General features: G+C 38.5%; 5 protein-coding genes and 1 pseudogene across 9 annotated transcripts; 2 read left to right on the forward strand and 4 right to left on the reverse strand.

Annotated features, from left to right (window-relative positions):
- Positions 1 to 271: 271 nt before the first annotated feature.
- On the reverse strand, positions 272 to 917 carry LOC17880562 (lachrymatory-factor synthase). Its single transcript, XM_006282837.2, has one exon. The coding sequence runs from the start codon at positions 880 to 882 to the stop codon at positions 403 to 405; it is 480 nt and encodes a 159-aa protein (XP_006282899.1). The 5' UTR covers positions 883 to 917; the 3' UTR covers positions 272 to 402.
- Positions 918 to 5,479: 4,562 nt separating this feature from the next.
- Positions 5,480 to 6,375, forward strand: LOC17878626. Its single transcript, XM_006286071.2, has one exon. The coding sequence runs from the start codon at positions 5,543 to 5,545 to the stop codon at positions 6,131 to 6,133; it is 591 nt and encodes a 196-aa protein (XP_006286133.1). The 5' UTR covers positions 5,480 to 5,542; the 3' UTR covers positions 6,134 to 6,375.
- A 1,070-nt stretch (positions 6,376 to 7,445) lies between these two features.
- Positions 7,446 to 11,547, reverse strand: LOC111829270 (annotated as a pseudogene).
- A 33-nt stretch (positions 11,548 to 11,580) lies between these two features.
- LOC17877672 lies at positions 11,581 to 13,742 on the reverse strand. Its single transcript, XM_023777966.1, has 2 exons — positions 11,724 to 13,742; positions 11,581 to 11,637 (listed from the first exon to the last, which is right to left on the reverse strand). The coding sequence occupies exons 1-2, from the start codon at positions 13,740 to 13,742 to the stop codon at positions 11,581 to 11,583; spliced, it is 2,076 nt and encodes a 691-aa protein (XP_023633734.1).
- A 585-nt stretch (positions 13,743 to 14,327) lies between these two features.
- Positions 14,328 to 19,561, reverse strand: LOC17880771 (nuclear poly(A) polymerase 4). Of its 5 annotated transcripts, none has more exons than XR_002833125.1 (14): positions 19,031 to 19,561; positions 18,844 to 18,921; positions 18,432 to 18,539; positions 18,206 to 18,268; positions 17,971 to 18,132; positions 17,536 to 17,649; positions 17,394 to 17,456; positions 16,983 to 17,312; positions 16,741 to 16,905; positions 15,672 to 16,607; positions 15,483 to 15,569; positions 14,995 to 15,071; positions 14,784 to 14,871; positions 14,328 to 14,669 (listed from the first exon to the last, which is right to left on the reverse strand). XR_002833125.1 is itself a non-coding variant. In XM_006283096.2 (13 exons), the coding sequence occupies exons 1-13, from the start codon at positions 19,163 to 19,165 to the stop codon at positions 14,859 to 14,861; spliced, it is 2,331 nt and encodes a 776-aa protein (XP_006283158.1). In that variant the 5' UTR covers positions 19,166 to 19,561; the 3' UTR covers positions 14,328 to 14,858. The 5 variants fall into 5 exon arrangements, 2 of the variants coding, with proteins under 2 accessions (XP_006283158.1, XP_006283159.1); XR_002833123.1 differs by having other exon boundaries at positions 14,784 to 14,909; XR_002833124.1 differs by having other exon boundaries at positions 14,328 to 14,692; positions 14,784 to 14,909.
- Positions 19,562 to 21,192: 1,631 nt separating this feature from the next.
- On the forward strand, positions 21,193 to 24,843 carry LOC17878415 (ATP-dependent 6-phosphofructokinase 6). The gene is made up of 13 exons (XM_023778882.1): positions 21,193 to 21,428; positions 21,983 to 22,029; positions 22,113 to 22,152; positions 22,275 to 22,337; positions 22,433 to 22,570; positions 22,830 to 22,988; positions 23,086 to 23,139; positions 23,420 to 23,488; positions 23,595 to 23,724; positions 23,846 to 24,102; positions 24,197 to 24,245; positions 24,327 to 24,481; positions 24,559 to 24,843. The coding sequence occupies exons 1-13, from the start codon at positions 21,324 to 21,326 to the stop codon at positions 24,655 to 24,657; spliced, it is 1,365 nt and encodes a 454-aa protein (XP_023634650.1). The 5' UTR covers positions 21,193 to 21,323; the 3' UTR covers positions 24,658 to 24,843.
- Positions 24,844 to 24,887: the final 44 nt, after the last annotated feature.

Below are 24,887 nucleotides of genomic sequence, written 5' to 3' on the forward strand. Positions count from 1 at the left end.
ATTCTCTCTTTTTCTTATAATAACGCTTGCAGTTAATGCTCTTGTTTCCAATAAATTTTCGAAAGAGAACAAATTTTTCGTGGTTCGTATCCTATTGGAATATTTTTGTGGTTAATATTCTTTTAGAACTTTCTTTTTGGTTAAATATCCTTTTTTCTTGGTTGCAAATCAGCTTTCATGGCCGGAAACAAAAAAATCAACCGAAAATGTTATATGGAACAGACTAATATAACGTAATGGACAATTCGTAATTTCCTTGAGAATGCACAAATTCAGAAAACGAAGTTCCATTGAATCATATAACCACATGATTTTTTTTTTTTTTTATTTAATTTTTCCTAACATGAAACCCACCACCATCGAGACAAGACTTACACCATAGGAAAGAACAAGAACAAGATTCTAGAGATTGAGTTCCATTTTCTTGGCCATATGTTGAAGACAAAAGTCAACGTAAGAATCAAGGTCTTCCTTCTTCCAACCATCAACAGGATCGGCCACAAACGACCACTCGATTCGAGACACTTGATCGTCACCGTCCACTGGCGTTACTCTGACCGTCGACACGTAAGATCCGAACCCCACGTTGTTCTCGAGAATCTCATAGCTCAAACACCTTCCGATGTGATCGATCTTGACCAGCCGCTCTTTAGCCCACTTTGTCCCCTCTTCCTTTGTTTTTGTGGAGGCGCAGTATCGGATCAGACCAGGCTCTCCATCGGTTCCTTGGACACGGTAACACGTGTCGAGTGCTGGGAACCACTCTTGGATGTTGCAAAAGTCTGCAAACACTGACCAGACTTTCTCAGGTGTGACGCCGTTGACTTGAGCTACGTGCTTACCGACCCACTCACACGACACCGTTTCTGATTCCGTTCCCATTTGACCAACGAACTTTTGCTTCGGTGCTAACTTATGTTATGCTTATTGAGTTTGCTAAGGGAAGAGACCTATTTATATATATATGCTGAAAGGCCAAAGCAAGCAAATACATATGTATGTAAGAGTTATTACAGTTCTACCCTCATCCTCTCACAACTCGCATCTTGAGTTCTTTGACATTCGTTGACGACTTGACGTGTAAGTTCAACTAATCTCTATGGCACAACCGAACAAATGGACCAAATCAATTTTTTTTTTTTTGTCTCTTTCTATACCATTGGAAATAAACTTCTTTTTAGATATATTTCTCAATAAAGCACATTAGAATTATATTATTCTATTTTAATATGTGTTATATATCAATAATTATTAAACTTTTTTACTTTTAAATACATCTCATCTGTTATGATATGGCTGTAATTCTCTTTTTTTAGCTTTTCATAATAATTTTATGTTCATAATTAATAGCTAAATTAATGTTTTATGTATATGTTAAGTAATGCCTCAATATTAAATAGTCAATATCTATTATTATTTAATTTTTTCTATTGAAAAACTTAATTAATTTTATCTATTTTATGCCCCTAAAATTTCCCTATGTCTCTCTCCATGCCACTAGATGATAGTTACTAACAAAGACTTGCTAATTCCCCCCCACCAAAAAGTCATGTGTCTACCAAAAAGTCAGTTCTCTGACTAAAATTAAAAGAGCTGAAATATAACAATTAATACGGCTAATTGACTCAAGATCAAGAACTTGAATCATGCTTACTATCATGATCGATTTCTTTCTCCTGGACATATCTGTATATACGCAGGAAAAACTTGTATTAGAACTTAGAACAAGTACCTCAATTGATAAATCCGGTTATGCTTGAAAGAAAGAATCAATTCAAAAATATGGACCAAACGATAATTCAAATAAATGGAAAACAAACTACAACCCAACCAACATACAAGCCCAAATACAAAGTATGGTTCAAAGTTCGTTGTGAAACCCACAACGCAGCCCAATCAAGTGAAACTTAAGTCGCCCCAATGTAGTTTTTCTCAATCTCTCTCTCAATTTTGTCTACATATATGATGATGGCCTTAGAAATGCATACTCAGATGATGATATGTTTTTTCCCCCTAGTATCATGCAAAATGCAAGTGCACAGAAACTATATGGATATAAAAAATTTCGGAATAGATCGGATTTGAATCGTATATCAAATCTCAAATATGTTTTACCCCTAGTAAAAACCTAAAATTCCAACAGTTTTGAGTTCTTGTTTTTCTTTTCTTTAGGTGATATTGGTTACATATAACTCATAAAAGAACTAAATGTTTCTAACAAACGAAGGTTACAGTAATATATGTCTATATCTTTTACTTTGTTTTTCATGCGAGGCACAAGAAAGAAAAAACTATTTTATTTCGATGCACCAATACAATAAAAGTAAACTGTGTATATTATATATATTGAAATATATGTATTTCTTTCCAAAACAAAACTTTTCGAACCCACTATCCGACACAGCAAAGATACTCCACTAAAATAGAAATTTAACAAGCCATCTCTTTAAATTTATATTAGTAGCTAGCAAAGTAGGGGATCCTATATCGTTTTAGTCATCATTAGCTAACCCAGAGTCTACAGCAACCGTACAATAGTATATATAAAACACACACAAAGTGAAATTGTAACCAATCTTTCCTTTGTTAAAATATAAAAGGATAATGTTGTTGGCCACGGCAAGTGCTTCTGGATCATTCAAAATTCAATTAAACTTTGCGTATTATCCGGTGTTGCATTTTGTACTCACCAACCGCTGATTATATATATGTATGCATAGTGTAATTCAAAATATGTTTTGTAGTAACAAATCGATCGATGAGAACAATGAGGTTCACGAAAAAGAAAAAAAAAAAACTGATAAGAAAATGGAATCAACCAGGAAAGGCCGGTGATATTATAAAACATTACTATTAGAATCAAGCACGGTCCTCAGATCTCGAATCCTAGTTTTACAGGCTTGCTAAAAATGAATTCAACACCACACCACTTATTTTAATGTGTAAAGATGTTCTGACAAACAAATTCAAAGTTACTTATTAATTAGGTTTTCACTTTGTAGTATATATATACTATCTAGCTAGTTAAGATATTTATATATATGACCTTTTTCAAACACCGCCAAACATTACGACACCTTATTTAAACCATATATATTGGTGAAAGTAATGTAAATAGAGAGACATTGCCATTGAAATATCTACAACTATACCAAACTCTTCGAAAACTAAATTGATTATCTTTAGGGATAATCTCTAAAACAATCTTGATGCTTTATGGCTTTCCGAAGGGTATGACCAAACCTAACTTTGCTAAATTACAGCAAATTTTTTGTTATTTCAACCAAAACACAGAGAAAACTAATTAATTGAGAGACAGGGAACTTGAATCGTATCCTCCTCTTACAATAAGCAAGTTGTAAAGAAACAGTATACAGAAGGTAATCAAACTTTTTTTAATCTATATATAAGATATTGTTAATTATAAGTCTTGGTTGAGAAGGTGTCAAAATTGGAAAATGTAAAAAAGGTTTCTCATCTTACTTTGTTTTATGTTTTTTTCCATTACCGTAGGACCCATTTTTCTTTTCCTTTGGACATATCCAGCATAGTTCCATCAAATTGCATAAACCTTAAAAATACAATAGTTTATGTAGAAAAGAAGGAGAAATTGTGATAAAACTAATCATGACGATTTTTTGGTCCAAATTATGAAGCACTCATTGCTCAACAATGACTATTTGCAATATCTAGGCCTAATTTTTAGGTCGGATAATGCGAAATTTTATATCAATCTCCAGCTAATTGACACACTTCTTCTAGGTGTAATGATTATCTCGTTATTATATATCACAAATGATACTACTCTCCGAACAAGTAATATTATGGGAAAGTGAAAAAAGAAGCGCAAAAGTTACATTTTTCAACTTTACGTGAGGGTTTATTGGTAAGAAACAAAGAGTCAATCAAAATTACACTTTTACATAAAAATAACAAATCCAGTTAGGTCAAAATGTCTTTGTTATTCATCTGTTAAAATGGGAGAAGAATTACATGTAAATTTCCACACATTTGTTTTTTTGAAAAGTAATTTTGTTAGGGTTATTGCTTACACAAATTTCGAAATATTTTCTTACTGGAGTTGGAATTTACATGCCGTACTATACCGGAATTTTACAATCTTTTGGATATAAGCTTTCCTAAGAATTTGAATATAATTTCTAGTTGATTCATCAATAACACAATTAATTTCGTTCTCCCAAAGCCACACAATGAATCACTTTTGTTATATTATAAATTTATAAGTCACTTTATATATAGTTTTTGATTAGTTAAATTTTTATAATTTTCCTAATGAAAATATCCTAAAAATAATGTTATAATAAGCTAGCGACGAACGTCGAAGTATCTATACGAAACTTGGGAACAGTGGCCGAGAGATCCAAGTTTGGAAGAAAACAGTTCATGATTTTTTTTTCCATAAAAAAATATTAATTAAATTATTCTCGATAAGATTTTAACTCTTTCGATAAAGCAATCAAAATCAACTTTTTCTGATTAACAATTAAACAATATATGACCAATGGATCCCTACCCGTATTACACTTTTTGCATATGCGAACAACTTAGAGAGGAGAGTAATACAATTACATAACCATTAAACAAAACTTAGTTTACTATTATCTTTCTCTCCTTTCTTTATTTTTTTCCTACCCTGACAAAGAAATTTAAATAAAGTAAAGAAGACATCGAAAAAGAAAAGGTGACCAAATATAATTTAATCCATAAAGACAGACACGGTTCAAATCAAAATTTGTATAATGCAGCTGTTATCATTACACTATTTAAATATTGTTTCACTTTAAAATTGTAAATTTTATTTTTTTTCCTACTAATCGAATCGCTTTTGTTGATGGTTAGAGATTTCAATATTCAGTATACTAGTATATATTTCCTCTAATGTTCCAACACGTGATTTACGAGGAATTCATTATATATATAGAGATTAGAGTTTACGAGTTAAATGAATCATTTATATAAATCACATGCAAAAAAGCATAACTTTCTTATTTATAATTTTTGCACTGCATATATATTTTGCCAATTTATATCCCAAAAAATAAATTGCCATATAGCATAAGCAAAGCAAATAAACCCAAAAATCAATGCGATCAAACTGTAGTTACTTCAGATTTTTTTACCACAACCTATAAAAGAATACATGGACTTATATTATAATATAGTTTGAAACTGTGATAATTTGATTTTTCATGAAAGTTAACATAGACTCTTCATGATTTTGTTTACTCACACTATAGTGGGAGACTCAAACTAGAGTCTCTTTGTTAAAATCAAGAGAATGTTTTTTAACGGTTGAGATAAAATTATTTGGTCGACCCATGGACTTCTTTTTTTTTTTCATCTTCCTATTTAATTAATTATAACATTAATCCTATATCGTGGAATAAATATAATGTTTCCGTTATAAAAAGACCATCATCAGTTTCTTCATTAATCCCAACACTTTATTCTCTTTAAATCCCACCTCTCTCCAACCCTAAGCCAAACCCTCTCTCTTGCTCTCTAACACACACACGCACATATGCAAACACACGACGCGATGGAGGTTTGTTCAACAGTCACGACTAAGAAGCTCTCGAGCTTGGCCAAGCTAATCTCGTTCACCATCCAGAAGGTTTCAGACGCCTCACGCCACAAACTCCTCACCACCCTCGACCCGCAGCTACTCGCGAAACGTGGCAAGATCCTACGCAAATCCCTAAACGACGCTGTTTCAACCTCCCACTCCCGTATCACATGCCGTCAAGACGTCCGGTCATCCTACATATCCCCTGTCCCGATCCAGCTGGACTACGAGTTCAGCTGCAGCAGCACACCACCGAGACGTTCCTACGCCACCACCCTCAGCAAAGGACGACGTAGCAACGGGTCTCATCACAACAAACCGCTGATAAACAAGCGCCAGCGCCAAGCGTATATCCGGTACAACACACTCCCCAAAGTTCGTGACTCCGTCTGGGACCGACACGTGTCGGCGGCCGTGTTTCCGGACGTAGCTAGCAGCACGGGTACGATGGAAAGCTGCCACGTGGACAGAGCCGCGGAGGAGTTTATACAGAGGTTCTATAGACAGCTGAGGTTGCAGAAGTGGATGATGGCTCAGGAGGTTTAAATTTGATCTACGTCACTTTACAAAATATCATGTCGAAAACAAAAACAAAAAATCAATAGTAATAGGTAACTTTCGTAGTCTTGTTTTGACTTTCTAATTTCTCCATGGAGTAATAGTAGTATATATTTTCCTAGTTTTATGCTTTTTATATCTACTTTTGTGTAATCCATGATCGTGTTTCAGATCTGCTTGGATGAATGTGTATAGGAAAATAAATCTTCAAATTAAATAGCTTTCTTTTTGTGTGTGTGTATATGAAGGCGTTAATAAAGAAAATGTAAAAAGTATGTTATTACCTATCTCTAAGTATGACTAATAACGTTAAAAAAGTGACTATCATTAACGTTAGAATTGAATTACTAGCTCAAAAACACATGATCTAATTGATTGATGACCCTCTTTTGGCAATCTAACGCATACGTCCGTGCGTTTGTTGTATTCGTATTATGTATCTACAATCAATAAATACCTATATATATATACTGTATATATGTGTTGTTGTATATACTAACTATAATAATATTATCTTAGTCGTTTAATATCCCCCGGCTGTTTATGAAAGGACAATCTGAAAGCCTATATCGCCTAGTGTGTTTGAAACACGAATCTATAAATTACTTATCGTATAAATTAGACTTCGATCGCATTGAAAATACAGCACAGATGTAATACATAACACTATTATATATATCTGGTAAGACCAATTGTAACTAGCTAGATTGGTAGTCGAACAAGTTAAAAGTTTCCGTAAAAGCTTTTCTCCAAATTTGTAGGCAAAAAGACGAAGAAGTTTAGGATTTTTTCACCAAATTCCACTAATAATCTAGAGAGTTGGAACTTAGAACTCCAGATTTTTTGTTGTCTTATCATAGAAGACACAAAAAAGAAAGAAAAAAAAATGAATTTTATGATTCTTTTTGTTTGTTTGTTAGTTAAACACCTTACTTTTGTAAAGATAACATATACGCAGTAGGGATATCCAAAGAAAATCAAAATACATTTTTAGTTTTGATAGTGGTTCTATCTTATGTCCAGTTAAAATGTTATTTTGCACAGAACGAGGCGATCCATAAGATTCTTTGTGGATCAATATATAACTTAAATAGTAAGAATGGCAAGGTGCGTAAATCTCATACTTTTGAGACGGTAAATATTGAAACCATTGAATGGTCAGGTCTACTGGTTCTTTCTCCTACTCTTGTAATCTTCGGCATGTACGTACTCTAGATAAGTCCACAAAAAACAAAGACTTATCTATACAAAAGAGTGTTTCGTCTTTTTTTTTTTTTTTTCGACAAAATAAACAACAGATCTATGACACTATCGGGAAAATACTCTCCGCTAGGGAGAGCCAATTGGGGGCCGAAGTGCTCATATGGGAGAAAATGCAGTCTCGGGCGCGAGCTTTCTTAACGAGGAGGTCAGCCCGGAGGTTGGAAAGACGAGGGAGAAAATAAAGGCGGAAGATCGGAAAACTAGCTTGAAGAGATTGGAAAGAGGCGACTTCTGCAGCAAAGGTTGGCCAATCCTTGGGGTTTTCTACTAAAGCAATAAGGTCAGAGCAATCTGAGGCGAAACTTACAGAAGTTTGGTCTAGTTTAATCATACAATCCATAGCCCAGAGAAGGGCGTCAAACTCGGCGTGGAGGGGGGGATAAGCTCCGTCGAATACTTCTTAGGCCTAAATACTTGACGGAAAGAGCATCAGTCAGCACCCACCCCATTCCACTCAGAGGGTCAGAGGGGGTCCAGGAGGCATCACAATGACATTCCAATTCAGCAGGAATGATCATTGGAGGGTTAGCATGGCCAGCTAGGGACGAGTCTGGATCCAAGACTTGTGTAGTAGCCTTTCGCCAGACATCCTCCTCTTGCAAGGCGAGGCAAATAGTTTCATCAGGTGGAACCCGGAGATTCTCAAAAACAAAACGATTACGGGCCTTCCAAATGAACCACAGGATCCATGGGAAGGCTTGTAATGTTGTGACATCTATACCCTTCTCTTGACCTCTCCAGAAAAGGAAGTCAAAATTAGAGAATAGAGAAGAATTTGGGAAGTGATTCCCAGAGGTCGGGATGGGAGAGAGGGCCCAAGCCTGACGAGCCGGGGGGCATTCAAAAAGAAGATGGTTAATCGTTTCTTCTTCAGCGCCACATTGGGGGCATCCTTTATCCCTTCCAATATGACGGTAGTGTAGGCGTTGGCAAGTGGCCAAACAACCTGATAAACATTGCCAAAGGAAGTGTTTAATCTTCCGTGTGGTTTTGGTTTTCCAAACTTGTGCCTGAAGTGCTGTAACACTGGGTCCCTGAGAAGGGAGGTCACAAGATGGTCGATTTAGGGCTTTAGCAGCCCAATATCCTGATTTGACAGTATAGTTCCCTGACTTGGTATGAACCCAACTATAGTTATCACTCAGGTAGGTTAGGCTAGGTCTAATTCCCAATATAAGCGGAATGTCCTCCGGAGCCACCAATTCACGCAGGCGGGGTAAATTCCAGTTTTGTGTATCTCGTATCAATAGATCGTTGACATAGAGATGCGGGTCTCGAGTGTCAAGAATACTCTTAGCCGGTCGAGGAGGGATTGTTGGAATCCAGGGGTCCTTCCAGACCCGGGTAATCATCCCGGATCCAATAGTTTTCCTCAGACCAGAAACTAGAAGTGGTTTGGCAGCAAAAAGGCTTCTCCAACAATAGGAGGGACGATTGACCTTCACAATTTCGAGGGGATCACTAAAACGGTAATATCGGCCTCGCATTACTCTACTTAATAGGGAGTTTGGGAACCTTAAGAGTCTCCACATTTGCTTAGCTAGTAGAGCTAGATTAAATTCCTCCAGGGTTCGGAATCCTAGACCACCTTCTGAGAATTGGGTACAAAGTTTCTCCCAAGCTAACCAGTGGAGGCCTTTACTATCCTCTTTGGTTCTCCACCAAAAATTGGAGATGGCACTACTGAGCTTTGTTTGAATAGCCTTGGGCAGTAGGAAGCACGACATTACATATGTCGGAAGGGCTTGAGCAACTGATTTGATTAAAGCCTCTTTGCCCCCTTTGGACAAGAACTTTATCGACCAAGTATTGATACGGCTCTGGAGGCGATCTTGAACAAAGGAAAAGACTTGGGTCTTTGAGCCATGTATCTTCTCCGGTAACCCAAGATAGGTACCCATCCCACCCTCCAATTGAATATTAAGGGTGTTCTTAATAGTATTTCGAGTAAGAGAGTCAATTTTATGTCCGAACATAATTGAAGATTTTGCCTCATTTAGTTTTTGCCCAGAGGCCTCGCCATAGCAGCGGATAATCTCCAAAATTGCTTGGCCTTGATCTGGAGTTGCTCGGCAAAAGAACAAGCTATCATCCGCAAAAAGGAGATGGGAAGTTGACGGACTTGCCCGCGCTACTTGTAGCCCTTGAATTCGTCCAGTCCATTCCGCTTCAGTTAGTTGCGCAACTAAAGCTTCCGTGCACAAAATGAAGAGAAAGGGCGAGATCGGGTCGCCTTGTCGAATGCCTCTAGAAGGTTAAATGTGGCCTCTTGGCGAACCATTAATGAGAACTTTGTACGAAACGGATTTTATACAGAACATAATCAGGTTAATCCATTTAGGAGCAAACCCCATTTTGGACATCAAGGCCTCAAGGAAGGACCATTCCACCCGATCATACGCCTTACTCATGTCTGTCTTAATAGCCATAAAATGCTTTCGACAGGACGAATTTGTACGTAAAGCATGGAAATTTTCCTGAGCAATCAGAATATTGTCAGTGATAAGTCGTCCTGACACAAAGGCCGATTGAGTCTCGGATATAAGATCCGGAAGTAGTTTCTTAAGCCGCATGCTAAGAACCTTGGAAATGACTTTGTAACTTACGTTACATAAACTAATTGGGCGAAATTCAGTCATCGAACGTGGGCGCTCCGTCTTAGGGATGAGGCAAATGTTTGTCGCATTCAAGGACTTGTCAAAGGATTCCGAGGAGAAAAAATCTTGGACAAGTTTTATCAGGTCGCCACCAACAATGTCCCAAAAGTTTTGGTAAAAAAGCGCTGACAATCCGTCGGGCCCAGGCGTCTTTTCTGGGTTAAGAGAGAAGAGGGCTTTCCTAATTTCCTCTGGAGAGATTGTTTCCAGGAGCTTTCGGTTCATATCATCGGTAATACTCACATGTACTTCCTGGACGGCGGCATGAACATCGCGAGGGTTGGAAGACGAGAAAAGATCAGAGAAATACTCCACCGCTACCTCTTCGATGTCCTCTTCCTTGGCAGTCCATTGATTATCCTTATTAAGTAGGCCCGTGATTCTATTCCTGGCTCGTCGTTGTTTGGTTATTGCATGAAACAATTTAGTATTCATATCTCCAGCCTGTAGCCACGATTCTCTGCTTTTTAATTTCTAGTATAATTTTTCCTCACGGTACGCATCACAAAGTTTCCATTTCAGAGCCAGAAGGGCTTCGGTGGAAATGTTTTCATTCTCATTTGCCTCATCTATCTGAGATTAGAGGGATAAGATAAGCTTTTGAGAATTTGTAACATTTGATTTTCTCCACTTTGAAATCGAATTTCTACAATTCCTGATTTTACGTGGGAAAAAGCCTCCTATGCATTGCCTAGGGAAGGACCAACCTTTTTTAACCGCCTCTTTAAACCCTGGATTGCCAATCCAGCGTTTATCAAACATAAACCTTTTAATAAATTTTTGAGGTTTATTACTGATAGTGGCCAAAAGAGGCCTGTGGTCAGATGCCCACATCTTAAGGTACTCCACATTGGTGTGGGAAAATATGTTATGCCATTCTTCATTTCCGAGGGCCATATCTAGGCGGGACCGGATAAGACCACATTTTCTGCGCCCAGCCCAAGATAGAGAATTCCCTTGGAAAGGAAATTCGAGCATGCCACAATTATTAATCATTGCCCGAAAGGGGAGGAAGGAGGATTCAGAACGTTTTTTCCCTCCTATTTTTTCATGATTCCCAATTATTTCATTAAAATCTCCAATCATAAACCATGGTTCAGATCGAGAGATACCAATGCGGGTCAATCTTTCCCAGACCTCTTCTCGGTTTTTTACAACCGGATCACCGTACACAAAGGATAAAAAAACCCGATTTCCATCAATAATGGTTTCAATATCTAGTACACGGTTGCTAACATACAAGAATTGAACTGGAAAATCACGAGAATACATAAGAGCAAGACCTCCACTATAGCCAGAAGGATCTATTGTATGGAGGAAGTCAAATCCTAAATTATGCTGCAAATCTTCTAGGAAGCTACGATCATTTTTTGTTTCCGATAGAAAAAGAAAACCTGGTGAGAATCTACGACAAAGATCTTCCAGTCGGCGTTTAGTTAATTTCGCACCCGCCCCTTGACAATTCCATGCAATGATCTTCATGGGACATCCCCCGGGGGAACAAAGGTTCCCGCGTCAGAGGGGAGAGATTCCGGAATTTGGAGAGAAGTTGGTGGAAGGGAGTGATGCTTGCTGATGGAGGAATTCTTCTTAGAGGATCTCGGCCTCGAAGAGCCGGATTTGGAGTGGTGACGTTTGCGAGGAGTGCCACCGTGAACCATTTGAATCTTGCGGGAGGCAGAGCTTATCATCAAAGCTGGGCTTTTAGTGCCACGTTTGGAGGGCCCATCGGCTGGAGTAGAGGTTTTCTTAATGGGCCTGGCCCGAGGCCTATAAGTCACCGGCTCAGATCGGGAAACATCACGCGGAGGAGAGATTAGAGCTACAATCCGACTCCGGAGCCGTGTTTTTTCGCCTTTGACCACCGGAGCTGGATCAGCGAGGCCATGATTCTTCGCGAGGGCTTCTTGGTTTTGGAGTTCCGCCTTTAGGTCGTCTCCCAGGAGGTCGTCGTTCTCAAGCATCCCTTCGTCCATCGATCCGAAATCGTCGTCGCCCAAATCCAAGCAATCCAATTGGGGATCTATTTGTCCAAAATCCAAGGCATCATCCCAAACCGCAGTTGTCGTGCGCAGGGGAGAGAGCATAGTGGTTTGGGGATGTACAGAATGGGCCGTAACACCCCCGGGGACCGGGACACAGGCCTCACCGATCAAGGGAGGTTCCTGGAGTTGGGAGTCGTCCCCAGCGTGCTCCTCTTCCTCTTCCAGCGTCATCTCGTACCAGCTTTTCCGGCGCGGTTTCGATGGGTTTTGGTTATCCAGGGAGAGACTCGCTAGGGAGAGATCAGGTTGGAGTTCAGAGGGAGTTGTCTCCTGGGTAGAGAAGTTCAAGACCTTCTTTGCCGAGCTGCCGACTCCAGGAAGAGGCAGAGGAGAGGGGTCCGAGTCAGCTATAGCATCCATTGCTTTACCGGTGCGCGATTGTTTCTGGAGGCTTAGACGGAAAGGCCGATCACGGGTGAAAGCTGGAGAAGAGACTCCCTGTTTGGCTCTGGAATTAGAAAGGTAGGGAGCCGAAATTGTTGTCTGAGAGTCAGAAACTACGGGCACTTCCTTGCTGGCTTGAGGAGGAGGCGACTTTCTTGAGGGGGAAGACCCATCACCTTCACGAATGGTCAGGGTGGAGCGATTTCTCGGAGGCAAATAATTATCGGCATGCACCTGCGAATCATCCTCAGAAATCTTGCCTTTGCCTTTCCTTTGAGCAGAGTGATGCTGATGGGAGGACGAGGCCAGCTTGCTAGCATCGCTAGCTTCAGCTCGACGGGAGGGAACTTGATACGGTGCATCACGGCGGGGCTTCTCCTTTCTGGCCACTCTAGCTTGGGATGAGTCACCGGGAGTCACATGACTGGACGAACGACCAAAATGGCGACTAGCAGGGGCTCTCCTACCACCTGCACTAGTGTGTAAGGAACGAGAAGGGCCGCGTGAAGACACACGCTGTGCCTTTTGCAGCTCATAATGCCTCTGGTATATTTTCCGTTGCTCTTTATCTAGTAAAGGACAAGAATCTGATTCATGACAAATTTTTCGGCAGTAGAGACACCACCGATGGAGCTTCTCGTAAAGAAGGGATACGGGAACAGTTTCTCCAGAAGGGATTTGGGCATTCTTCTGGAACTTTAGGGCTATATCAGCCGTGACAGTAACCTGGATTCCGCCATTTGGTGAGTCAACAGCTTGAACCTGTCCGAGGGAAGCACCAAAGGCAGTAAGGGAAGCGACAGTCCAAAACTCAGAGGGGATTCCATCTAAGCGAATCCAGAAAGTCATTGAGTTAGGGAAGACCGAACCAACATGTGGTTCCCATCTCTCAAGAGCAAATGACCAGTGGTTAAAGTGATAGGGTCGCTTATTTAGGACCTTCTGTAGATCTTCCTCAGTCTCAAAAAAGAACTGGAATCGAGAATCACCAATAGGGACTCCACGGACTCGGCCCTCCAAGTCCCAAATGTGCTCTTTTGGGAGGGTAGCAACCAAAGCAGCCATACTGCGGCCTCCTTTATGGAACATTCTGCCCACGAGGCTTAGGTTCAGACGGGCAACAATGGCCGAGTTATCAGCCTGTGGAAGAATCACAACTTCATCATCCTCATCCTCGAGCACAGGGAGGCGGGAAGGAGGAGGAGAGGGAGAAGCTTTGTACCAGCTTGGGCGGTTTTGGCGAGACATGGTAAGGGATGGGAATGAAGGCTGGGAAGGAATTATGGTAGCTTGCACCACTTATGGAAAAAACAAAGAGCGGCAAAGATGAAGGCAAAAACACTGAGAAGCAGGAAGTAATGAGGATAATAGGCCAGAGATATAGTAGTAAAGTGGAAGCATATGAGGTTGAGACCAGGGTTTTCAAAGCTCATAGAAGTCAATAGTGGAAAAAACAGGCATGCCTTCAATCGTTGAAGACAGAGAAGTCCAGAAAAGGAAAAAACGTGAGAGGCATCACCGTTTCCTTTGGGTCCAAAAGAGGAGCGACGTGAGAGAATCACTGAGAAAACAGGGAAAAGTTCATCGTCGGAGGAGAACCACCTCACAGACCGGTAGAGAAAGCAAAGAATTGCCTAAATTAGAAAGAAGGGAGAGTCAAGATCTTCTTTTTTTGAAAGTGATTACTTCATTTAGACATCTCGGGGAGAGTGCCCGAGAGAGAAAAAAAGAAGATATCGAATTATATAACCTAAATTTTGGATCCACTATAGAGTGTTTCGTCTTGGGAGAAACTCCGACACTTTCAATTATACGAGTTTCAAAAGCAGAACCTTCCAATTGGACGCCTTTCACTGTAATTACTGACTTAGTTTTGACAGCACAAGTACAAAAAAGAGACATGGAGCCATAGATTTTATATACATAAACCGCCAAATAAAATAGATAACACAACGATTCAAGTCAAAGTCCTCAGAGGACAAAAGTCTGAAGCAGCCGAATACAACCAAAAAAAGGAAAAAAAAAAAAAAAAAGAGAAAAAACATTCACCATCCCCACAATAAGTCACTTCAATTCTTCTACTTGAGTGATGATCACTGTTCCCATTGTCCAAGCCTCTCACACAAAATACCACCATCAAGACAAATCCTTCCTTCTGCTTGTACCTTCTCTTCTCTTATGTTTCTTTTTACTTATCTCTTTTTTTTTTTGGATTTTTTAAAATGTCTTTTTAGCTTTTTTTCTTCTTTTTTGTTTTTTTTTGTTTTTTTCATATAAAAATTCACTTACCAAAGGTTTCTGACTGTCGTCTGTCCACCGCAACAACTTCAGCTGATATTCCCGTTTTCTTGATGAGTCTGGTTATCACGTCAATAGCCTAGAGAGGACGTTCACACATTGGACTTTAAGCTTAACCTGCTTGTGCTATAACAGTACCAATGAAACCAAAAGAACAACAGCAATAACATAAAGAAATCATGACTTTGCATAACACACATGCCTTATCTGTGACTTCTGCAAAGATTCTGACCTAGCTCTGTCTTCCGGCTTCTCCATCCCGCTTACCAAAGAGTTTGACTAAGACAAAACAAGGTTACAAGCAACACCATAAGTTAGTTGTATTCCTTACAAAACCGTAAGGAAGAAAAAATTCTATTCAGTAAGTTTCAAGCAGAGTAAAAAAAAATTTAAAGTTTCAAGCGGAGTTGCTTTGCAGTGCAGGACCTGCCAACCAATATATACACTAGTTAGGCAGTATGCAGCAGAAACCATACAAGGCAAGTGAAAACACAGCATAAATATTGACCTCTTAAGTGGCAAGAGGCAGTACTGTTTTGGATATGGACTACCATAAACAAATCAAACTTAACTCCATCCTATATTTCTTGACATTATGATGTGAAGGATGCTCGCATACTAATGAACCAGCTAGATGATTCTTTCAAAAGAACTAAACTTATGCCAGCAACTGTAAGTTAGCTTAATAACCTGAAAGTCTTCTGACATGCCACTTTGAGGGTACAAGCTATCCTTTCCAACAAATGGATCTGAATTTGCAGCAGGAAACCCGAAACCCTGTAAAAACCCATCATCACTATGCCCAGCACATTGTTCAAGCAATTATAGCCAAAAAATTTTATAACACACCAGAACCCTCATACACATAGAAAAACTCACCTCATTTTCGCGGTTCTGCCCGTAGAATTTGCCTGGCAGAACACTATCAGCAATTTGTCCAGTTGTCCTTGTCCCACTTAATATATTTGATTCTCTCTCAACTTCATCGACTACACCTTTCATATCGAGAAGCCTTGGAAGAAGTTGAGAGTCAGTACCACTGATTGATACAGACCTCAAATCACTATCTAAATTTTCTTCCTGTACACTTCCAGGTGCTACCATATCACTCGAGTCAGGTGTCACACACATTCCCAAAGGCTCAGCTGGATCAGAGCATTCTTGAACTAGAGCGGTACTATCTAGTTCCAAAGCTTGCTCGGTGCCAGAGATGCACTCATTTCGAGCAAAATTAGTCAGTTCAGTACTCTCAGTGTTCAAATTTTCAGCCTCTATTTCCTCACCAGGTGGCCTTCTAAGGTTACAAATAGGAGGAGTCCAACCAGTAGTGATAGCACTACTTTCAGGAGAAACTATGTCTAGACTCTGTGGACTAAGAGACGCACGCTTCTCAGGTTTCTCTGGCCTAGTATCCATCATTTCATTGTCATTCTTTCTCTTCGTGTTCCTCTCTACCACAGAGCCGGAATGAGAAACAGTGACATCTTCACCAGATTTTCCACCCTGTTGATTTTGGTGCCTAGACTGCCGAGGCCTTCGAAAGCCATTAGGGAATACGAAAGGTGGAAGCTGTCGCCTACGAACATGAGAAACGAACACATCCATCCCAGGTTTCCAGAACATATACATGTTTACTTCTTGTCTAAACTCATCGACTGTACCACGTATATCAAACTGTTGACATTCTTGACCACCAACTCCCTCCGCCCTCTGCAAGCCCATGAAGAAGGCACAATGGAGAAACTGTCTAGACGTGTCTATATACTCATTTGGTTGGGGATGACACATTAACATCCCATTAGTGTCTCTTTCTATCTGCAATATTGAATGAAAAGACAAGAAATCAAGAACCATTTAATATATTCTATTTTCGACCAAAACAAATATGACACAGAAGAATCATCAGGTTAATTGCTGTAAAATCAAATAAACAGAAGAGGCTATAGACCTTTAAGGTTAGCTGTCTGAACCGCGATTCCACCCAACCCTTCCAAGCCAATAAATCGTCTGCATCTGATGCCACTATATCAACCTGAAGATAGTTTTTATATGCCTCGAAAAACATATATTGTTCAAATAAAGAGCTCCAGTGCTGTTTATTTAATTCAATCTCCTGCATTAAAAATGAAGCTTAAGTATAGGATCCTAAATAAATGGTTGAGAATACAAGACAAACTATTCCTGTATTACCTGCAAGATATTGTTACCAAACTGAAACTGCTCTGTCATAACACGAAGAGTGCTTTGAGAGACATTATAACTAGAATTCATGCATGGATAAGCTGGAGTGATTATTGGCATAAGGTGATAGCGGTCGCGATGATTTTTACGAGGGTCCCAGACAGGAAATCCAAGCTCATCCTCTTCTATTGCACAAAGCATGACTGGGTTCGGCCACCGCCATTGAGTATATACTCTGAAAAAACGAGAAACCAACATACTCGGAATTGCATTTGGATAGAGCTGGCACACACGAGCGACTAAAAGTGCCCAGTTTACACCGCCAAGAAATCCAGTCACCTGCCCAATATGAGAAATATGAAAAGAGCTCAGACATGGAAAATAATCAATAAATACAAATTTTAGAAAGTTAAATCTTACATTTGAATAGACACCACGCTTTTTAGCCCAGTACTTCAGGCATCTTAATGTTGTCCGGAAGTGCTACAATTTCACATATGATAAGAGAAGGCAACCAACATTCATCAATATATTAACATAATGACTAGCATTCTGAGTTTACCTCAAAATTTGGAACGAGTTTAAGAATCTGGTCAGCTACTCTACAACCATTAAGACTTCGAACGGTTGGCTCATCAACGTCACACAGCACAGAAGAGCTGGAGATATCCAGATCCTGTTGATAAATCAATTCCACCAAAACAAGAGATTCAATTCAGCAAGAAACTATAATGAACGCTCATGTGCCTCAGTTTATGTCTACATATCAAAACCAATACACAATAACAGCCCGCAACTTATCAGCTCTATCTCAAGCCAGAAATTAATAAAAAATGTCTCTGTATATAAGCTATGAAAGAGTACACTATCTGTTGCCATCTAACATGCAAACAAACACAAAAATGTTATATCTAAGTGAACACGATATTATAAAGTTATCATACCCCTTTAGCTCCAGCAAAAACAGAAAAGAAAGATAAATTCACAGATAAGTTACCTGTGGCACAACTAAAAGTGATATGCTAGCATAGAGCAGATCAATCGGTATTCCTTGAAATTTAAATTTCATGACCGGGACGTGGGCGTCAGGAACAGGATGAAGCTCAGTCACTTCTTCCATCTCAGCCAATATATCATGCAAGATGATGAAGAAATCCTCCTGTAAAAGTAAGTGTTACGAACTAAAAAGAACACAACTATTGCATCAATAAGAAGTAAATAGCAAGAGTCACCTCCCGATTAACATAAGATGGCCCAACACACAAAGTGTCAATGTCAGCCCCGGGCCCATGTACCTGCAGGTGAACAAATTGTATTTTGTTCAGCCTCACAAACTAGGATTGCATTGCAGAGACAAAAATAGAATCTAGAGTAGTCCAGAATTATATATCAAAAAGTATTATAACATAATTTCCCTTAAAAATAAATGCAAGGCAATGGTAAGCATGTAGCACTTACACCAAGTCTGTATGATCCAAAGGTGAAAATAACAGCATTTGCATCCTCTACCATCTGATCTGTATATCCTCTTTGTTGTGTTAACTGTTTCACCCAGTGCTTTACAATCTAAAATGAACAAAAAAAGCACAATGAACAGCATGTGAAGACAACTTAAATCAACAAATCAACTCTAAACACGAATGAACATATGCATGACCAAGTCTTATTTCATATTGAACTATGAACTAAGCTAACCCCAATATCGACAACGCAATACAGTGAAGCCTAAGGGACCATTAAAAATATATTTTTGCTCAATTGACAATAGCTGATGGAGAAAACCCAATTAGAACACCCATAAAAAAAAAAAAAAAGACTTTCCTACATACATAAATAAGAAACAAACAATCAACCAGACAGGGTAAGTAACCTGATCAATGCGCCCCAGAACTTCCTCTCTCCGCATGGTATCCTCCTCCCTCTCGTAGAGTCCCTCGTCAACCAAGTACTTTTAAACATAAGTAGAAGGAACACAGACATCAGGTAGCCAAAAACGTAAACATGGGATCGTTTAAACAGTGGAATAAATAAAAGGGGAAACAGAAACTAAACTCTACCTTCTCCAGCTCCACATTACGCTTGATATCCGCAGAAGAAGGCCCAGCAAGCGAGAGCGGCTTCGTAATTCCATAGCTTTTAGGAGAACTGAGAGGCGGCAGCGAACCACCTAAACTTTGAGTACCCACCATCATAACACGATTAGGCGATCCAAGCAAAAGAGAAGCACGGAAACATCAGAAACCGGTCTAGCTTCACACGCGATATAATTCGAGGGAGATCGGATCAGAAGGCTCCTCGGAAGAGATGAATACGAAACCTAACAGGGAAAGAGCGAGTAGAGAGATACGGGGAATTGCACAAGGAGAGAGGAACCAATCAAAATAAGGAAATTTCGAAAGAGGAAATCGGAAACCCTAAATCGATGGAAGGGGAAAGAGACTATGGTGTCAAATAAAAGTCAAAGAAGAAGGGAGAAGAATCTGAGAGAGGGTAAATCGATGGACTAGGAACAGAGAGAAGGAGAAAGAGAGAGAGAGATGGATCGAGAAGAAGAAGGAGAGGGGGGCATATGAGGGAGATGGAGAGAAAGAGAGAGGAAAGGTTGGGGAAGATATATATTAGTAGGTGTATGTATGTAATTATGTACATATATTATATACACGGCGATTTGATTTTTTTAAATAATTATTAGATTAGTGGGGAGGTTTCTCGCTAATTAATGTTGTATGATTTCACGGAGGAAGCCGATGAGTCTCCGTTCAAAAATCGCTGACGTTATTTGGGGTAAAAAAACTAATTTTCTTGGGATTTTTAGGTTAGAGATTTTAATGGGGTTAGTGGAGTTATTGGTTACTAGTTACTACTGTAGATCTTAATTGGTTTGAAATTCCAGAAAACACATTACGTATAATGTTTAAATGGATCATTGGTTTCGAAATATTATCAGTTGTATGTTTTTTTGAATTTTAAATACTAGTGAAAAATCTAAATTCTTAGTATTCGTTTAGTTTGTATTTCATTTAAAAGTGTTTTTAGATGAAATACAAATGTTTAAACATTGGGAGGAAGCTTTGGGTATTATAGAACCTACTTGTCTGATTTCCAAATCAATAAATCAATCAAGATTTTCTGAATCTTAAGCTGATTCATGAATTTTTTTTTATATCCTTTTATCTATTTCAAAGCAATTTAAAATTAATAAAAATAGTGAAGTTGAATAATATCAAAAATCATTAAAATTATATTCATTGATTTATTGAAAGCTTTGTTGAAAGCTGACAGCTAAGATTTAAATATAGACCAAGCCAAATGTAACGTCAAATTTGTTTTCCAATGGTGGATGTAAATGTAAAACATGTGAAATATAACGACAAATTTTCTTTCTAACAGTCAAATCGTCTATCCGTTACTTAAGTGAAACATAACGTCAAATTTGTTTTCAACAGTCGACTTAAATGCAAAGCATGCAAAACATGACGTCAAATTTGTTTGTTAACAATCGATATAAAAGTAAAACATGCAAACTATAACGTTAAATTTGATTTTTAACAGCCAAATTATCTATCCACTATTTTGGCTTATTTGTTATTAAATTAATTATTTTTTTACTTATTGATTGTTCAATTCAAATCTTCTACTCAACTGAGTTTTGTAAATTTTTTTTACATATGTCATATTTTCAAACTTTCTTGTTATTAAATGTTTATTAGTAATTGGTTTTGGAGGGAAACTTTCATTACAACATGGTAAATCTGACAAATGTATAGAGAAAGAGTACTTGAATAATTTTCATAGTGACACATAATTTTGTTATAAATCTAGAGTGTCATTATGTGACCAATACATTACCTTGACATATTTTATTTACAAAATATTTGTTATTGATATTAAATGCTATTTTTTTCCAACAAGGATATATATGATATTTCTCTTTGTCATGTACAATAAGATTTATATACACTTAGTATAGAAAAATATATAAATATGTTTAGAAAAATAAAATACTTTACTATTTTTGCCAGTCACTTGTAGATTTGTCTTTTTCCCTTTTACTTTATTTGAGACTGGATAAATACAAAATATTCTATAAATTACATAATAAATTAAAAAATAATAAATCTGAAAACCGGAAAGTGACAAAGAGTAAAAAAACCAGCCGCCGTTTCCGCTGGTATTTCAGTAATAACGACGTCGTGTGTCGTTTCGAAAACCCCTCATTTTTTATTTTCTCTTCTTACTTCTATACCACTCTGAGCTCTGAGAATAAAAAGTAAACATAAAACATACGCTTCAAATTCACATTCGCTTTACGTCACCGGAGAAAACACAAACAGAAGAATAAGGACTACGATGGCTTCTAATGGCGACGATGAGGTGATTAAGCTGGTGGAAGGACCTGCTGGTTATGTGCTCGAAGATGTTCCTCACTTGAGCGATTACATTCACGATCTCACCGTATTACTTCCTTTCTCTATCTTGATATGATTCCATTGATTATATTTTTTGGTATCGTCATCTTCCTGGATCTTTTCAATACGATTAAACAAGAATTTGGTATTGTGGCCGATTTGGTTCGTGTGTGTGTATAGCAAATGCAAAGTGTTGTGTGTTTTGTATAATTGATTTTTATCCCTATTTTTAAGTCTCCTATTGTTTCGGGTTTTTGTAATTTGGGTTCTAGATGAGATCCTGTTGCTATCATGGAGAATTACATAAAAAAAAACATTTATTTATATTCTCATAGTGCAATACAAATGTTAATCACTGTGAACGTTGTAATGGATTGCTGCACATTTGCCTACTCTTAGTGGAATGTTTGACTAGATCTAATTGATACATTATTTGATAACTATTAGAAACGTAAGGATATATCGTATATGTATAATCCAGGACTGGACAAGACTTATATGATTCTTATATACTTGGTCCATTTCATATTTCTGTTATATTTTCATTTCTTGGTATTTCAATTTTGCTGATGTCTTTTTCTGTTCTTGGGGGTTCTACAGACGTATCCAAACCCGTTGCAAGCGAATCCTGCTTATTCAGTAGTTAGGTAAGTTGACATTGTACTCGTGAGCTGGGTTGATTACTAGATGATGTTTAGTTATTTGGGTTCATGTTTTCTGAGATTTTCAGGCAGTATTTTGTTCATGAGGATGATACAGTGCAAGAAAAGGTGAAACTCACCGCCGCTTTCCTTTCTTACGTTTTGGTCTTTTGTTCTCTGCATAAATTATATTGTGATATGTTAGCAGTACTAAGCACATTGCACGTTTTTCTTTTTCGTATCATTCACAGATTGTTGTTCACATGGATTCTCCTAGAGGGACACATTTTAGACGGGCAGGACCACGCCAGAAGGTATTTCATCTCTTTCCATGAGTTTCCCTTCTCCTGCAGCTTCCCCATCTTACAATGTAAAACCTGCTGATATATGAGTTTCATATTATGTTTAGGTGTACTTCAAGCCAGCTGATGTGCGTGCCTGTATTGTCACATGTGGTGGCCTATGCCCCGGGCTTAACACAGTGATTAGGGAGATCGTGTGTGGTCTTCATTTTATGTATGGTGTTACAGAAGTGATTGGTGTGGATGTGAGTTCAATTTCAGACCTACATTTTATGCTTTTAGGCATTTTTTGCTGGGGATTATGATCTCATTATGTCACAAAATTGAAGACTGAATACTTTGTTCTGTAACTGCTATTGCATATTGTATTCTAGAAATAGCAGAGTTAATATACATGTGGGAACTATAACCTCTGTGCGCATTAAACTGGAAAGCAAACACTAGTTTAGCGATTATTGATTTGAGTAGGACTTGTTTTGGCTCATCTGGTTTCCAATACTGCAGTGCGGGTTTCGTGGATTCTATTCCAAAAACACTGTTTCACTAACACCGAAGACTGTGAGTGACATCCACAAGCGCGGGGGAACCATACTAGGAACCTCCCGAGGGGGGCATGATACATCAAAGATTGTCGACAACATACAAGATCGTGAAATAAATCAGGTATTCAAGAATAACGTTTTTTATTTATTTCAGTTTGTTTGTGTTCTATGGAGAATAGTTATACTTATACGAGTGAGTTGCTTTATTTGTGATATAGGTCTACATTATTGGAGGTGATGGAACCCAAAAGGGAGCAAATGCCATATATAAGGTTAGTGAAATGTTGTTTGTATTATTGTTGGATTGTATCTATCTAAAACACTTTATAAAGGGAACTGTCTCGTTTACAAAAAAAAAAAAAAGAAAAAAAAAGGAAACTGTCTAATTTTCCTTGGAACAGATTCTACTCTCGCTAAAATGAACTTTTATATGCTAGAAGGAATAAACAGGCTTGATAATAGTTTGACTAGTAAAGCAGTGTTCTTGGTGTGCTTGTGAACATCGTAATCACTTTAATCTGGTGAAGATAATATTTTTGACTGATGCTGCAGGAAATTAGGCGCCGTGGACTTAAAGTTGCAGTTGCAGGAATACCAAAAACCATTGACAACGATATCCCAGTAAGTCCTAGATTTTCATTATAGTAGCGTGCACTCTCAACCTTAAATTCCTCTCCCATTTTGGCTAGTTGACAAGTAGCTAGATTTGATAGTAACTCTGATTCAGGTCATTGACAAGTCCTTTGGATTTGATACTGCGGTTGAGGAGGCTCAACGTGCTATTAATGCGGCGCATGTTGAAGCGACCAGTGTGGAAAACGGAATTGGACTTGTCAAGCTAATGGGTCGCTACAGTGGTAAGTTCACTGAAGAACCTAGGAGAGAAATTATGCATATAACATTTTGACCACACAAAGTATATTCTTTATGATGTTTCTCCCTGCGCTTTGAACTAATCCTATAGCTTCTACACTGCAGGTTTCATTGCAATGTACGCTACTTTGGCTAGCCGAGATGTTGACTGCTGTCTGATTCCCGAGTCACCTTTTTACCTTGAAGGCAAAGGAGGGCTCTTTGAGTTCATTGCGAAACGGCTCAGAGAAAATGGCCATATGGTTATAGTGATTGCGGAAGGTGCAGGGCAGGATCTTGTTGCAGAGAGCATTGAACAACAAGATGCTTCAGGAAACAAGCTCTTAAAAGATGTAGGACTATGGATGAGTCTTAAAATCAAGGTAATCTATTGCGACCGAGATTCAGTCCCATACACAGAAGACAAGAGATTTGTGGGTTTATTACCATTTTTTTCCTTTTATTGCATTGTAACAGGAACACTTTGCAAAGCAGAGTGTAATGGACATTACTCTCAAATACATTGGTATGTTAATCCTCCCTAAATTTTAACTCAAGCTGCATAAATATTCATGAAATATGAATATGGTTCAGACTAATGTTTCAGATCCGACATACATGATCCGAGCGATTCCAGCCAATGCATCTGACAACGTCTACTCAACTCTCCTTGCCCAAAGCGCAGTCCATGGTGCAATGGCTGGCTATACTGGCTTTGTATCTGGTCTTGTTAATGGCAGGCACACCTACATTCCCTTCAACGTAAGTTTCTCTTCGCCTAAATTTATATCCTTGCCATCGGATCATCAAACTTTAATCCTTCCTTTTTATGTGTGCAGCGGATAACGGAAAGACAGAACAAAGTTGTGATCACAGACAGAATGTGGGCGCGGATGTTGTCATCTACAAACCAGCCCAGCTTCATGAATTCTCCTTAAGGAACCACTGAGTTTACAATCTAGTTTTTTTTGTTTGGCAAAATTTCATTTCCTTATTTGTAATTTTGACCCCAGCTAGATTGGATCATGTAGGTAAAAGATGGTATCATTGTACTCGTGATTTTTATTTTTTCTTGTTGAAGATCCATCTTTTGAAACTCTTCTAATTTACACGTCTTTTCTCAATTTGTTTTCTCACTTCCGGCAAAAACACCTCAAATGTCCTGCTA

Source organism: Capsella rubella, unplaced genomic scaffold, assembly GCF_000375325.1.
Source record: "Capsella rubella cultivar Monte Gargano unplaced genomic scaffold, Caprub1_0 scaffold_7, whole genome shotgun sequence".
Lineage (NCBI taxonomy): Eukaryota > Viridiplantae > Streptophyta > Magnoliopsida > Brassicales > Brassicaceae > Capsella > Capsella rubella.